General features: G+C 41.4%; 1 protein-coding gene across 2 annotated transcripts in view; it reads right to left on the minus strand.

The window, feature by feature from the left end:
* Window positions 1–15,818, minus strand: part of creb5b (cAMP responsive element binding protein 5b) — a 37,649-nt gene that overhangs the window by 16,716 nt on the left and 5,115 nt on the right. For both annotated transcript variants that reach the window (XM_075465345.1, XM_075465344.1), the window contains exons 4-6: window positions 14,098–14,219; window positions 12,412–12,560; window positions 657–783 (exon numbers count right to left, since the gene is read on the minus strand). In XM_075465345.1, the coding sequence (XP_075321460.1) occupies window positions 657–783; window positions 12,412–12,560; window positions 14,098–14,219 (398 nt within the window). The remainder of the gene's footprint in view (window positions 1–656; window positions 784–12,411; window positions 12,561–14,097; window positions 14,220–15,818) is intronic.

Consider the following 15,818-nt stretch of genomic DNA (forward strand, 5'->3'; position numbering starts at 1 on the left):
CATGTGTGCGTGTGAGCTGATGTGGCCTCCCAGCTGCTGAACTCTGGCTGGTGTGGTGGTCTCCACGAGCAAGGCTGCCTCCCCTTTGCCTGACTCCCCTCCTTCTCCTATGTCCATAGAGACTCAGGTCTAGAACCTGACACACAACCTTAATTGCAGTAAGAGTGTTTTGTGTAAAAATATCACCCAAACCTGCACCCCTTTCCTGAACCGTCAATCTTCCCCAAAATCGCTTAGCTCTTAATTTAATAAACATGGGAGGGATTTTTCCATACCGTAAACACCGGCTGTCTTGTGTTACAATGAGAACATATGTTATAGCATAACAATCCTGATATGAGGAGTTTTTTTCTGCATTGTTATCATTTCCTGTTACACAGTGTGGGTCTCCTAAATCTTTTTTGGCCTAATTACAATAAAGTTTGTATCTTACACCCACAGGAAGAATCATTTATTCCTGCAGGCGATGATATGCTCAAAGTACCGCGATAAGTCATGCTAATGGTGATAGAAAATATCCACAAGTGCAAACCCTCACACACAGCTTATATGCAAGTCAGTTTGTACAGTAGATGGTCATCATCACACGAATAACTGATCTTGCTCCTACATGCATCCATATGTGAACATGCTCTACAATTCATTGCTGTACTCACAGGCATCAGGACAGCGGAGGAGCCAGGCATGGTCGGGTCTGGCAGAGTTCCAGGCATGGAGGCTGGCAGAGGCTGTCTCTGTCTGTTTCTAAGGTGCAGCAGTGAGGACAGAGAGCCGGGGACAGGCCTGAAAGGACACACATATAGCAAACTTAAGATTTTGCACTCATACATAATAGATCATTTTCATAGTATTATTCTTTGTTAAGTAATTCTTTGTCTCAAAACAACCAAACATGAGCAACATCGAACCCACTGGTCATTAATATAGCGGCTCCTTGTAGGCAGAATATAAGATGATAATTAAGATAATGTGGTACCTTCAATCTTAGTTAAAGATACACCCATCAGCCACGACATTAAAACCACTGGAAGGTTAACTACTCATCTTGTTAAAGTGCCGTGTTCTGGGGAGAGAACCTGTACCCTGGCATTCATATGGATGCTATTTTGCCACCTAACTAAACATTTTTGCAGACCAGTCACACCCCTTATGGCAACAGCTGTCTCCCAGAGTAGCAGCCTTCCCCAACAGGGCAACAGTGGGCCCTGCAAAAGCTGCTTAGGAAGGGCTTAAAAGAGACAACCGAGTTTGAGGCGTTCACCTGGCCTCCACACTCCCCTGATATCAGTCTGATACCAGCCTGATGGCATCTGTGGGAAACAAGCCCAGTCTACAAAGACCCCACTCCACAGGCCACAGGGCCACCAGGACGCCTTCAGATTTTCTTTCAGCCATGCCCCAACCAATCAGAGCTCTTATGGCTGCAAAAGGATGATCTACAACACATTGCACGGGGGGTTTAATGTTGTAGCTCATTGAAATATTCTGATAAGCTACATACAAATGAAAAAATAAATGCTTTTTTTTTAATTTTAGTTGTAAAACAATTATAGAGAAAAACATGAGGATTAATAGGTGTTTCCAAAACTTCTGAAAATAGAAAGTTTGATGTCTGATATTCCTAAAACGAAGAATGAATGAATGAATGAATGCCTGCTCTTTATTTTTCTTTCAGTTTTCAGTTAAAGGGTTTTGATAAATAAAGATAAACTTTACATCCATAAATTCAAGGCATATAACATCACTGAAATTACGCAAAAACATCAATTAAACTACTAGTATGATTGTGTGGATGCTGATGAAGTATGATAAATTAAAGAAAATTCATGACAAGTGAAAAATAAATGACAAACAGAAGATGCCAAAACAAACAAAAAAAAAGAAACACTGAATAATTTATAAAAATATACAGCTGGAGATCTTCTACAGGTAGCTCAGTGCTTCCTAATCTTCACAACTCATTTGGTCTAATTGAGCACATAAACTTAATAGAATGTTCATAAATGACAACTTTCACTTCTTCAAAAGTAAAATTAATTCAATAAAACAGCTGCACATTGCAGTTATCAGCAGACTGTAGGCAGGCAGATTTGGCACGCTTTGCAGCAGTCACCAAGTCCAACAGTGAGGCTCACGGATGTGTTTTTAAATAGACTTTGAGAAGGAATGCAAGGTTTTAAAATGTTAAAACACTACATGAATCTTCCTAAGACAAACGATGAATGTCACACAAAGAGAAATCTTGGGATATTTCAGGATATGCATATTTCTGGTGAAAAGCAAATATCTTCACAGTTATTTCAGAAACATTTGAGCTGGCTTCAGCGCCATGTTTGGAAAAGAGGTTTGACAAAAGCGAGACACACACACACACACACACACACACACACATGTTCCCCATATTTTTTTTAGTTTCTGCAGCTACAAACTCAGAACAGAAAGAAGTCCTGCTGCACTTTAAGTTGAGACATCATGGGAGTTTTGGAATGCACTTTAAACAATTACAATTCTTGTATACTGTGAAAGGATGAATAATGAAGGTGGTGATGCTGAATGAGTAATATTTGTCTTACAACCACATGGGATGAGCATAAAGAGAATCACATTCAGAAACTGCTACAGCAGTGTAGGCCCTGTGGGGAAAATCTCTTTCAGTGACCACAAAAGCATGTGTGGACCAACAGGCCTATCCACACTCTCTGCCACATCAATAAATCACATTTACAGAGGCCCAGACTAAGCTTAAACTAATGACAACAGTTCTTTCTCAGTCACTACTGGCATCCAACATCATGCACCACAGCACCACCAACATCTGTATACCATGACGTCATTTATACAACTGCCACCAAATCCCTGCTTCTGAGAACACCAACTCCCAGCTGCACGATGTTACTAGACCCATACGCATACAGTTACTATTCAGCCTAAAAACAGCACACACTACACGACTCTTTAATAACCCGGAGCAGCAGAAGAATCAATAATTCTCCAGATATCAGCATCATGAGGATGAACGTTGCTGCTCGCCAGTCAATACATCTCGGCCTCCTTGAGAATTAAGAAATTAGGACAAGCAAGAAGTATTTGGGTTAGCTGTGTTGAATGAGTTCAAGTAACCAATTGACAACATCTCGTCTGGATTACCGTAATAGTGAGTGGTGAAGGAGTGATGGCCAAATGGAGGGGTGCTCCAGAGCAAATGGTCCACCACCTGAATAAATACCTGTATTTTTCCACAGCTAAATATGTGCATTTATGCTCCAGACGTTTTAGATTGCTCCACACACACACACACACACACACACAGGACCATTACCATCCTGACTGTTTGTCATTCTCCTCCAACATCCCAATTTATCACAATCACACTCATTTAACAGCACATATGACATCTGAGCAACATTGGGAATCCAAACATTTCCACATGGGAAAAGTCATGAAAGTACAATGAGGTATGTAGTGTGGCTGCAGACCACATCAACACAGTTTCCCTCAATGTTCAAACTCTGCCAGTGTTGAGCAAGTTGAAATAACAGTCACCTGGCACTGACATGCTGTTGATTTTGTGGATAAAAAGTGGCTTGCTGGATTTTTTGACCAGTGTAGTAACTCCTTAACGAGTGTTTTTTTTAAAACATTATAGATGTTGCACAAGACCCCCCCCCCTCTTCTTCGTCCCAATATAAGGGATAAATCAATTTTATGAACAGAACAGATCTTTTTTGGGGCTTTTTATGCCTTTATTATATAGGACAGTGAAGAGAGACAGGAAGCAGGGGGCAGAGAGAGGGGGAATAACACGCAGCAAAGGGCCGTCCGATGCAGGATTCAAACCGGGGACTGCACGAGGACTATAGCCTCTGTACATGGGGCATCTGCTGTACCCATATACGCCACAGACCGCCCCAACACAACAGATCTTTAAAAAATAAAAATAAAAACTACCACAAAAAAACGGTCTCAGTCCCAGTCCTTAAAGTTTAAACATTCACTTTGGTTGTGCTTTTGTTACCCGTGTTAATCTGCTCACTTAAACAAACTCAGTTTCATTTAACGGTCATTCTTAAGCATCCATATCATATGAGAATATATGTTCCTTAAATAAAGCAGCCTGATTTCACTCACACTTGACCCGTAGATGAAGAGTTACACAGGCAGAGCAAACGCAAATAAATAGAGGGGAAAAAAAGGACACGACACATTACGGGTATTTTAGGCTCTTGCTCTCTCTCGAGAAGAAAGACTCCTTTGAAGCCTGTACAGGCTGTACTCCTGCACCTGCCTGTTAGCAATGCTAGCACAAACGCTGTGTCTGTCATCACCACATGCACCAAAACGCAACATGTTTCTCCAGTGGAGGGAAAAAAACAACACTCGCATATGACAGCACATCCTCTCCGCCGACTCTGCTGATAGACAAAGAGGTGTTAGTGAGCGACACCTTAACTTATCAAAGAAATTATCAAAAAGTGATGAGGAGATGATGAATATTTTCAGATGCATTTCGGTGTTCATTGCATGGGGAAGAAATGGTTGTTGAATTGATCAGTTAACTGACAGAAACCTGTTTAGCAACAGCTGTCAAGTGAAATCAGAAGTTCAGCCTCTAAAAAGACAAGATTTTCTGCTTCTTAGGAAATCTGCCATGTTGGGTTGTTGCTCCCTTATTTGTTAAACTCCAAATTGACCACCACTGTAAGCCCTACTACGTAAAAGCTTTTAAGATGAAAGTAGATACAAATTCTAGCAATAACTGTAGGCTTCAACGTACTTTCAGTTATGAAGCAGCTTTGACAGTATCTATATACAGTATGTGATCATGATTTTGGTTCTCTGGTGTGAATGTCCGGATCTGTTTGGCAATGTCTAGAATGATAACAAGGGTGTGTGTGAATAAATGCATATGCCAGTTTGAATAGGGAGTGTGTGAACTTGTGTGTGTATGTATATGAGTGAATAATGACAGGCCACAGCTCCACTGAGGGGATTGATAAAAGCCTGGGCTGTGGGCCCCAAGGGAGAGCAGGTAGACACTCTGCAGTCCTGACCCTGCACTCTCACATTACCGAGTGCCTCGCTCTCAACCCAGCTCTCCTCCACAATCCCCGCCCAGGAACCACCACCACCCCTAATCCACCTTCACTCCACCATGACATCATTACTAGATCTTCTTCCCTCCCCGAATCCTTCTTTTCCTTTTTCTGCTCGCTTGTTCCAAAGTCTGTTACTTGAAGGTACTCTAGTATTTTTTTCTGCATTGGAGGACAAATGTCGGCCGTTCATTGTTCTGTTAATCCTCGATAACTTTCTTCTGGACCTCTCGGGGTGCTCATACCTCTACTCAAAGTCCCTCTGCTTACTTACAAACTTACAGACCCTGCAGTCTGAACACACACTAAGCTTTACTGTCCCAGTCTCCACAGTCCCAACTCCAACTCAAGCACTGGGGACTTTAACACAAGAGGCTTGGCTGTCCTCCAAGAGGAGCGAGAGAAGGAGAGAGGTGCAGTCAGTCCACTGACTCACGTCCTTCCCTTTTTGACTCTGCTCCAGCAATGATGTAATGCTCTTGGCTTTTCGCCCTCCCCCCACCCAGTGCCTGCCTACCCCTTGATTTTGTTCCTCCCTCCTCTCCTCCTCTCACTTTTCCCTCTCTTTCCCTCCTCGACTCATCCAACATCACTGCACTGGCTCCTCGCTTGGTGAAGTCACTGCAAGCTCTGGGTAGACACAGCAGCTAAAAACTTTTGAACGTAACCAAAACAGCCCAGGGCCAAGTTCCAGACATTTGGGAGATGGTGGTGCAGTCGCCATGGGAACGGAGGTAAACACAGGGAGAAACAAGGGCCTCAAACAGCTTGCAGCTGCCTGGCTCTCTGAGTAAACACTACACAGGACCTGCCCCTGATTTACTGCCTTTAATCACTGGTGGGAGGAGAGTGCCATGGGGTTTGGACTGAGGAAATAATACGAATCTGATCAAATAAATCAGCCGTAATGGGTTAGGACACATGCTGACTTTTATTGGCGAGCTAGAGAGGAGATAGATACTGGGAGGGTGCTTTACTGGGATGGATCTGGGATGGGGTGTCCTCACATTAGGGTGCCTCAAGCTGACTAAATCCATGCCAAAGCACAGTTGAGGAATGCTTGTGAATGATACTCTGGAGCAAATTAGCGTGAGTGTTGCTGTACTTATTCATGAAATATGATATTGTTTTGATTCTTCAGATGCTGTTGGCCAAGGACAGCAAATATGGGTTGCCTTTCACTTTCATGAAAAGCATGTCAGTGCAGTCACATCAGCAGAGAATCAGGAAAACTTATCAGCAGTGGTCTTCTTTTTTCAAGCCAACCTGGTATCTGTCATCAGTACCTGACTGGTTCTGTAACAGCTGGCAAACACACATCCTTTCACTTTCAATTACATTCTCCCTGTGTGTTTTCATCTAAAACTTGTCTGTTTATTGGTCCTCAACCAACGTCTTTCCCTAAATCCTGCCACCTGATTGCTCTAATCTCTCCATCTTCACTGCCTTTTCATAATTTCAGCAGATTTTTCTGTGCATCTTCATTCTCCTTATGCAAATTTGTCAGTGATTCCACCCAAACATGATCCATCTTTTCCTTTCCCTGTGCAGACGTGTTCTATCCTCTCCCCCACACGACGTGGTATAAAACGTAGGTCTTCCACCTCTTCTCTGTCTATTCTCCAACCACCTGATCCTTCATTTCCTTTTCTCCATCTACCTTCTAATACCCTCTTCCTCTCTTTCATATACCTCTGATCCCATTTTCCTCTTCTCTGTCCACCTCTGATCCCCCTTTTCCACACTTCCCCATGTTTTGATGCTTGCACACCCTAAAGCTGCGAGGCACATCCCTGTGTGTGAGTTGCTTGTGCAGGAGCCTGCATGTGTAGTGGCCCTGGGGCAGGGATGACACAGACCCGCTGGAATGAGAGGGAACAGAGTCTGGGCGTTCCTCTACAAACGCACTATTAAACCCACTGCAGTACACAATGAGCTCATCTTAATTCAGGTCAGATGTACATCCTGCTTTCTCTCTTTTTTTCTTTTTTCATTTTTGCAATTGATTACACTGTATACATTTGTCTACCTACTACTTATTAATTCTACATTAGACCCACAATTTATACACACAGAGTTCAATTTTAATTGTGGAAAGTAGCATTTGTCAAATCAGTGCATAAGGGCAACTTGAGCATTTTGTAAAGGTCCTATACTCCCGCTCTCAGGATGGACCTCCCTCCTTATCACCGCTTTGTGAATGCAATCTAATCATAAACAATAATATAAGATGTTTTGTTTGAATTGTTGAAAAGGTTATGAGGTCAAATTTTCTCTGAGGAAAGCCACATTCTTTTTCTGCTCTTACCCTGGCACGGTGCACAGATTAATTAGCACAGCTTTATCATACGCATGGAAAAAAAACGTTATGTACTCAGCAATTAAAAGTGATGTGCAGTTGACCTCTGCATAAGAAATGATCAAAACTATCAGCAACTTTGTTTTTGAATACTGCATAAGTAGTATTTATTAATAAAAGAATATTTCACTGTATTTCAAGTTCACTGTATGTGATAGAGAACGCTTAGATTTAACTTATTTTATAGTTCTGTATCATATCTATCAACAATCATGGACTGATATAAAGACCAAAATGTATATTGATAAAAAAAAAAGACTTTATGTTTGCTTTCAAAACACATTTGTAAGAAACCAATAACCAACAACAAATCCTAAACAATAAGTCAGCATATCACCAAATCTCTTTGCAAAAACACCCTACACGTTGCATGAAACCCTGCTAATCAGAAGGCATGACGACCAGCATCTATTTGTGCAACTTCCCTTAACGACATAAACAAGGACCACAAGTAGCTGGGTACCTGAGGTGTGAAAGACACTGTGCATTTAAAGCAGCATGGGAAACAAAACCACAAATTGACTTCCTTCAAAGCTCTGCACAATGATGAGACATTACATGCAGTGCACCCAGGGTGGGACATCACCAACAACATAAAAATTGATACAAATCCATCTTCTAAAAAAAGGAAACAAAGACTCTGCTTTGAAGCACTGAACCATAATTGTGAATTGCTTTCAACTATTTTGCTTTTACTTTGCTTCGTTACTTTATTAAATACATGTAGGTCCATAGCAATCAGGAAAAGACATGAAAAATGGCACAAATTTACATAAAGGCTACGCCAATGGTTCTACATATTAGAAAAAAACCTCACTGAGCCTAATGCGGGGTCCATCAATGATAAAAGTGTGCTGTTTGCAGAGTCCATTAACCTGCACATACATTTGTACATTACAGTCGAGTAAGTTTTTCAGGGTCACATTTGCACAAGAATTAATTAGACAAATTCCCTTTTTAAAAAATGTCAAAACTTACTTTACAGAATTCATGTAAAGCATGCATTTGGTATATATTATCCACACACACATACAAGCATTCATTTACTCACATGCTCACCCCATTGTGACAATGTGATTTTTGTCCTTAATAATCAGTAACTACAGGGACTTTCCTTGTCATATACTTGCTGCTGGTGATGTTGTTGCTGTTTGTTTATTGTGTTCTTTCTTTTCCCTCCACATATGCCTATGTTTTCAAGCTCTCTGCTTTCCTCTGTCTTCCCTCCCCTTCTTTCTTTAATCTTTCCTTTCAAGTATTATTAAGGGAAGAAAAACAGCAAACAAAAAACAATGGTGCTGCAAACTATGATGAGAACATTGCCACTGTGGGATTTGGCTTTGCTGATGCCTGTGACTCTGAGTACAGCGAGAAAAAAAAAGTCTGTGTTTGTTAGATGGTTACAAACCAAAACCATCTGACATCAACAGTCAGTGGTTTTGTGAGTTGTACCTATTAGGTTCACACAGTGATGGAAAACGGGAAACGTGCTGTACTTAAATTCATGTGAAAAAGAAAAAAAAAACAACTGTGTCATTGTTCATGTATCCAAAACTAAGACAAAATGCAAAAAAAACAGTGTGTGGTATACACCCCAAGTGCATCCATACAAATTAGAGGGGTAAAGAACAGCTAGATGCTGTTAATCAAATACTCTTGACTAATTGATCATCAGCATGTGCACCAGTTTGCTGGTCTGGAGCATCCAGGTGTGTTTTGACTAAATGCCAAACATTAAAGACACAAGTAATGGTCTTAAAGAAACAATTGTTGCTGCCCATCAATCTGGCCGCGATTATGCGGCCATTTCCAAACTACTTGAACTCCATCATTCTTTGGAGAGAAATATTCTTAACAAGTGGAAAACATTTCAGACAGTTGCCAATCTACCCAGAAGTGGAAATTCCAGCGCATTTTGGACAGTAGAGACAGTAGAGATATCTGGTCCAAATGCACAGAACATGTTTGGTGAAAACCAAACATAGCATACCAACACAAACACCTCATACAAATTGTCAAACATTATGATGGAGAGCTGATCATTTGGGCTTGTTTTGTATTTAGCATCTTTTAACATTAGTAATGTCCAACAAACTGTTTTACAAAGTGTATCACATGCACCCACTCATGCACATGCAAGCCTGTCATCAGGAGCAACTTGGAGTTCAGTTTATTGCCCAATGATGTTTCAGCAGGCGTTCACATCGACAACCGCAAAGTCTACTTTCCCCTACCCTGACTACTTTACTTGTCAATGAAATGTCTCCTTCGGGCAATTAAAGAAGTATCAAAAAGCAAAACAAAGAGGCCTGTCTTTAAACAGAGTCTAAATTAAGACTGGTATTTAAATAATGCATCATTATAAACTGATGAACTGATCGCTCGAACTGATGAACATCTAAACAGTAATCAATTAGTTAAAACAGCAGCATTTAGCTTTAGTGCTTTGTAATGGACACAGTTTGACTGCAGTGCGTTTTTTGAGCTGGAATAGACAAATGTCATTTTAATGTATTGTGCCCACACCCATACACAATGTTGTATCTCACATGGTTGGCTAGAAATGTCCAACGCGTTTACCTCTGACATAACTCAGCACCAGATGTTTATAATCGAAAAGCAGAGAGCATTTCAGAAGAGTTGGACACCGCCTCCCTTTGTATGATAATGATAGCCGTGACATTAAGATCTGCTGGCTGTTTCTTATGCCTGGTTTTAACGCTGGTTTGTGTCAGTGCAGCTCCCCAAAGACCTTGTTTGAGAAGTCAGAGCAGAGGGAGGGAGAGGAAAAGACGAAGAAAGAGGTCCTCAGGTTTCACAGCTGCAAGCCCAGCTCAATCCTAAAGTAAATGGACTTGAGGAAAGCCAATCCTAATTGATTCCAAGCCTCAAAGCTCTTTAGTAAACATTGTGGAGCAATGAAAATGACTTGTTATCCTAATTCATTGGATGCTCACGCTGTGCACTCAGTGGCACAGAGGAACAAAACGAGGAAGCAGATGGAAGAAAGATTAAACTGATTTTGTTTGTCTCATTTAGAGATATATTCGCAGCAAAGCTCCGTCAAGTGTGTCAGGATTAAAAGATTTATGGGCACACATATACACACCTTACTATACTTGAAGGAAGAATTGTTTCATCCTCTGTCTTTTATGTTATTAAGATTAAAATAATACAGGGAAAAATGCACAGCAGGAACCTATGCTTTGACTTTTATATGAAATACTTGTCAACAAAGACATTCGTTTTAGTGGCTTTATAGGATAACAGGGCAATTAAAACATGTGTCATAGGGAATCTGATTTTCTGAAGCCTCCCTAACTGTCTTTCAGTAGAGAGCACAGCTTGCTTTTGAAGTGTTCAGCATGATCTCTGTGTAGGAAGTTCCTGTGAAGAGACCCTGTGTGCACAGAGACTTCTGTTAGAGGTAATGGCTTCCTGTGGAAGCACTGCTTTTCAGCGGAGGGGTTTCCTCAGTCCATTTTCCTGCTGATATGAACATTTCCAGCTCAGCTTTCTCTCGTGTGAATCTTCTCTTCCTATTCATGTGTCAGGATTCCACCATCCGTGTAAACAAGTTACGCTCCTGCAGGCTCAGCACATGCACCGGCTGCTTAGAGGTTCCATCAAACAATATGTGACAGATAAGTGGAGCTGAGACTTTGATGCAATTAAATGGCTGGCAAAACAACCCCATTTAAAAGTGATGTTGCAAAAAAACAGTAACACCACAGATATTTCAACATATCAGGGAAGGCTTTGTGATCATTACAGTCTGTGGGGTGAACCTGTGAGTCTGTGCCTTAGCGAGGTAAGGAGTTTTTAATGACAGGTAAACTCAGGTGAAGCAGGCCCAGAAAAGTCTCTGTTACTGGCAGTGATTGCTGCTCCTCCGAGGGGATGAAATTCCATCCCTCTGCTCGACAAAGAGCCTGACGAGGTGTCAGTCAGGCTTAGTGATGGGCCTCCCATCCAATATTCACCAGCTCCTCCAGCTGTAAATCTACACAGGACAACCTTGACACAGGACTGGCCGAACACTGAGCCATCTCAATGTTTAACTAGCTTGCCACAGGCCTGGTTTACAGTGACAAAGTCCTGGCACAAGTCTGAAGGTGCCTGGGGTTAAGGCATAAGGAATGAATAAGGTTATTTGAGTATCCTCATAAGGGTAAACGGTACGTCTGCGTTAATGATTTGATCCTGATATAGAAGCCAAACCACAACTACAAAAAAGAAAAGGTGTCCCGCTCAAAGAGGAGATTGCCCCCTAACAGTTGGCAGAGTTTAAAAAATTCGACACCACGCAGCCTCGCTACATACAGCATGCATATATGCATACTCATGACTGAGTATGATGATAAAATAGCACACCACACATGTTGGTGTTAACATATCTTTATATTTGTAAAGGAATTATAGAAACAGTGCTGTAAGGGGGCTGACATTCCCATACACTGAAAAGAACTATTTTGGAGCATGAAATGCTAAACCGTTGTAAAAGCAGTCACGGCCGAGGCTTCAACAATGACCTAATCTGGTCCACTGGGACCCTCTTTAGCATACTCTGCTTTGGGACAATACTGAATGTACAGCAAAACATGAATTTCCAACCCCACATACACTGTTCCAAATGTAACTAAACACTGACATTACCTCAGAGACTATGGAGGGATGACAGCCGGCACAAACACAAAGAGACCAGGCTGAGCCTCAGGCTGTCACTGTGACAGGGGCACACTTGAGGTGAGAGGATACAATCTGGCACTTGTCAGATAGATTTTAATCTGTCAGCAATTCTCAGCGGTGCCTCTACCCCATGGTAATGAAAGCGGAAAAGCTGCTAAAGTATATTTGTTGTTTTTTTTTTGGTCAAATAAAATTTACAGTCTTCCTGCATTTTAATTTACTTTGGTGATTTTTTATTTTTTTTTCCCTTTGGCTTTGAGGCTCACTCACCCTATCTGTCTGTTCGTGGATGGAGCCTGAGTGATGACAGAGCTGGATTGAGGAGAAGGCAGGGCCTGCTGGATCACTATGCTGGTGTCATGATTGGCCATCCGTGAATGGGACTGCTGGTGCTGGCCTTGGCCATGGACTGAGATGTTCTGCAAAGAAGAAGAGAGGAGAGGAGCAAAAGCTGAGTACACAAGATGAGGAATCTGTTGAGAGACTTGGGAGCATGACTGTGCAGCAGTTCAGTTGTTCGGGCTTTGGTCCTCAAACAGCCAACTTTCATGTGTGACGAGGAATGACGTAAACTATCGTGTGCAAGCTTTTCTGTGTTGCACTCGGGACACATTGTGAGCCTAATGAAGACCAGGTTCTCTGGCAAATTTCTTTTCGACTCTGTCATAAGTAATAAGTATACATTTTAAAATACCTCTGCACTGCATGGAACAATACTGTAAATCTCCCATGGAGGTTTTCTGTCTGCATGACAAAACTGAAAATGAACCTGTCCGTAGCAAAAATCCATTGCCACTGAAACAAAGTGAGTAAAAACATCCATAACGTCCCTGTCTTGATTCACACAAATACAGTGACATAAAACTAACCTTTCACCTTAACTAATCTGCTTTCAGCCACTATTGTAGAAATGATCAGGTATAAAAGGAATATAGTAAAAAAAAAGTAAAATACCATCAGTCACCCGCCTACTAATACTGCAAAATTGTGTAATCCATTAATACGGGACTATTTTCCCCTGATACTAGCCATTCAAATCTTTCCACAAGCTTCAATCCTTTACTCTTTATCTCTGCTTATTGTGCATTACACTTCCACAGCTTCTTGCTCCGACTCGCCTCCTGCTGACTTAGCAAAGACTCCCATCATAAACCACACAGGCTGGGCAGGCTAGACAAGGCTGACCTGAGCACAGACGAGCTGCAGAGCCAAACCTCCCAGACAACAGCTTAGCTACAGCATGCACTACATATCTTTCCAGACATTAGATAAGCTGTCTGTCTTGTGGTGATTTGACTAGTACCCATGTTTCAGGTGAGGGTGCCTCGGGGCAGATCTATAATGCATAAATGATAATGTCCTTTGACAAATGTTAAATCTTTAGGACTCTGCTCTCATGCAAGTGTGTCTGGCCAGTCTGTCTGGTCTTGCTACTGCTGCCAAAAAGTTGTCTCAGGGGTCTGGCATTATTTCTCGGAAGAAATACGACTCCCTCCCTGAAAGATGGCCGGAGAGCTGTTTGAAGTTACAGGTGAAGAACCTGATCTCTGTTCGCTTCACCTGTGGTTGGTGACAAATCTCCATATGCTAGCCCTGTCTGTCACTGTTGACAAGATAAATGAGGATCATGGAGTGTGGCATCTGGGGCACAACACATGTAGGTGTGCAACACCTGGGTATGAGTTAGACAAAGAGGAGAAAATATATCAGAAATGCTGGAGGTGTATAAACATTTGTGGTTATTGGCTTTTTGACAAGTGAGAAGATGCACTTATATGAGGTCTACATGTTTTTAATCTATTTAGACTGCAGAGTGTGGCCACCTATTTGTGAAGCAACTGATGATTACACTAGATAAGAGTTCATAACCGCCAAACCTAACCCCTGCAGATGGCTGTGGCTTTGGGTTTTTCTTTTTTTTTTCAGACAGAGGCTTTGTTCTTTTTTCAGCAATACCTGTTTACTGTCCTCCTCTTCTTGGGCTTTGCAAAACTCCTGCTCAATGGAGCAGTCCAGTTCATTAAACAATCCCACCTCCTCACAGTTCTTCAAGAAACGTGTAGGTGTAGGCGTTTGGTCTGAAAAACAAAGAAGAGTTGATCAAGGTTTACCTCTGAAATCACCTCTATATCTTTTATTCATGTGGAAACAACAAAAAGGAAAGAATACCAAATATTCATCTGCAGTTCACACCTGAAAAACTGAAAAAGTATGCAATATTTTGCAAATATCTGGAAGTTTTATTCATATTAGATAACAAAAGACATTTTACCACTTGCTTAAAAATATTATCACATTTTGAACGCTATGGTTAGCTACACACATCAAAAACGTTAAATGGGGCCAACAAAAAGCTGGAAAGGTAACAGACAGTTGAGGAACATGTTGAAACTAATAGGCTATGAAAAAAGCAATGCCTTACAGAGTCTCAATCAGTCTCTTGTGTTTTAAGCAAAGAGGTTCAGCAATATGCAAATATCTACAAAGAGTTGAGCAATTCAAGAACAGTAAAGAATAGCACACGTTTGCAAATACATTCGTATTGATGTCAGATAAATCTACTGATTGTTTCTGATTATTAGTAAAATCTGTTTACTAATAAATTGTACTCGCCTCACTGATTCTGCACAATTTCATATTACTTGTTATTTAGCCTATTAATCGATGTGGGCCTCCAGCAGTGCCCCACTGCTACACCAGCAGTTCATGCAGGAAAATGGAGATCCAATAAACACAATGTACATTACTCTCACACATAGGTTTTAAAGAAAGCATAACTTCCCATTAGTTTCAGAGAGAAGCAGATGCACCCTTGACAGCTCCATTTTTAGTTGACAAAGTGCAGATCCCACCATATCGGTGGGGGTCTCATTTGTTGAGTTCAGTCAAGCTGCGGTATTCGACTTGACGTTGCGGGGGGTGCACACATATCATGTTTCAGACAGTTGAAGGTGATTTGAGGATCACGGTTGTTTCAAAGGCTAAAAGCATACTTCATGGTCTGTTTATCCATTCGGGCTAGACTGAGGATTGACTCGAACTTTCAACATGACCTGTGTACCCAAAATACTGTTTTAAGCAGAGTAGACCCTCTCAATTGGAAAAGCTGGGAATATCATTTTTTAGATGAACTTCAGGGCAGCAATTACAGCATCGAAAGTTAAAGAATAAACCATTTTCACATGTAACCATGTGTGGCTGAGCTGTAACTTAAGAACAGTATAACCACTGACTAATTTCTCCTGAGTCTAACATCTAAATAAGAGAAGTAATCAGTGTTGTAACTCAGAGAGAATGCTTTAAAGACACCCGGCCTAGAAAATCTGATCCTGCCGTCTACTCTGTAAATAATAAAGAGGACACAATCTAGTTTGGCCGCAGCGGTTCACTCGAGTGTCTTGACAATGGCCAAGTATGGAAGTATGGACTCTTCTAGGAAAGAAGATCTATATGTATGGATCAGCCTTGGGTTGACACTTGACTCCAGATAAATATCTCACTCTTTCTATTCTCCCACTCCATACGTACTGTGAACGACACTTAAAATAACTAGAGAAAGCTTAGCACCCTGAGCAATAAGGAGCAGAAATTTAGCACAACATACTGATTTGTCAGGTTGTACGTCAGTGTCTCCGTGTCCCATTGAAGTGTCCACTTTGCGTCATATGATTTACATT

The sequence above is a fragment of the Odontesthes bonariensis genome, chromosome 5 (assembly GCF_027942865.1).
Source record: "Odontesthes bonariensis isolate fOdoBon6 chromosome 5, fOdoBon6.hap1, whole genome shotgun sequence".
Classification (NCBI taxonomy): Eukaryota; Metazoa; Chordata; class Actinopteri; order Atheriniformes; family Atherinopsidae; genus Odontesthes; species Odontesthes bonariensis.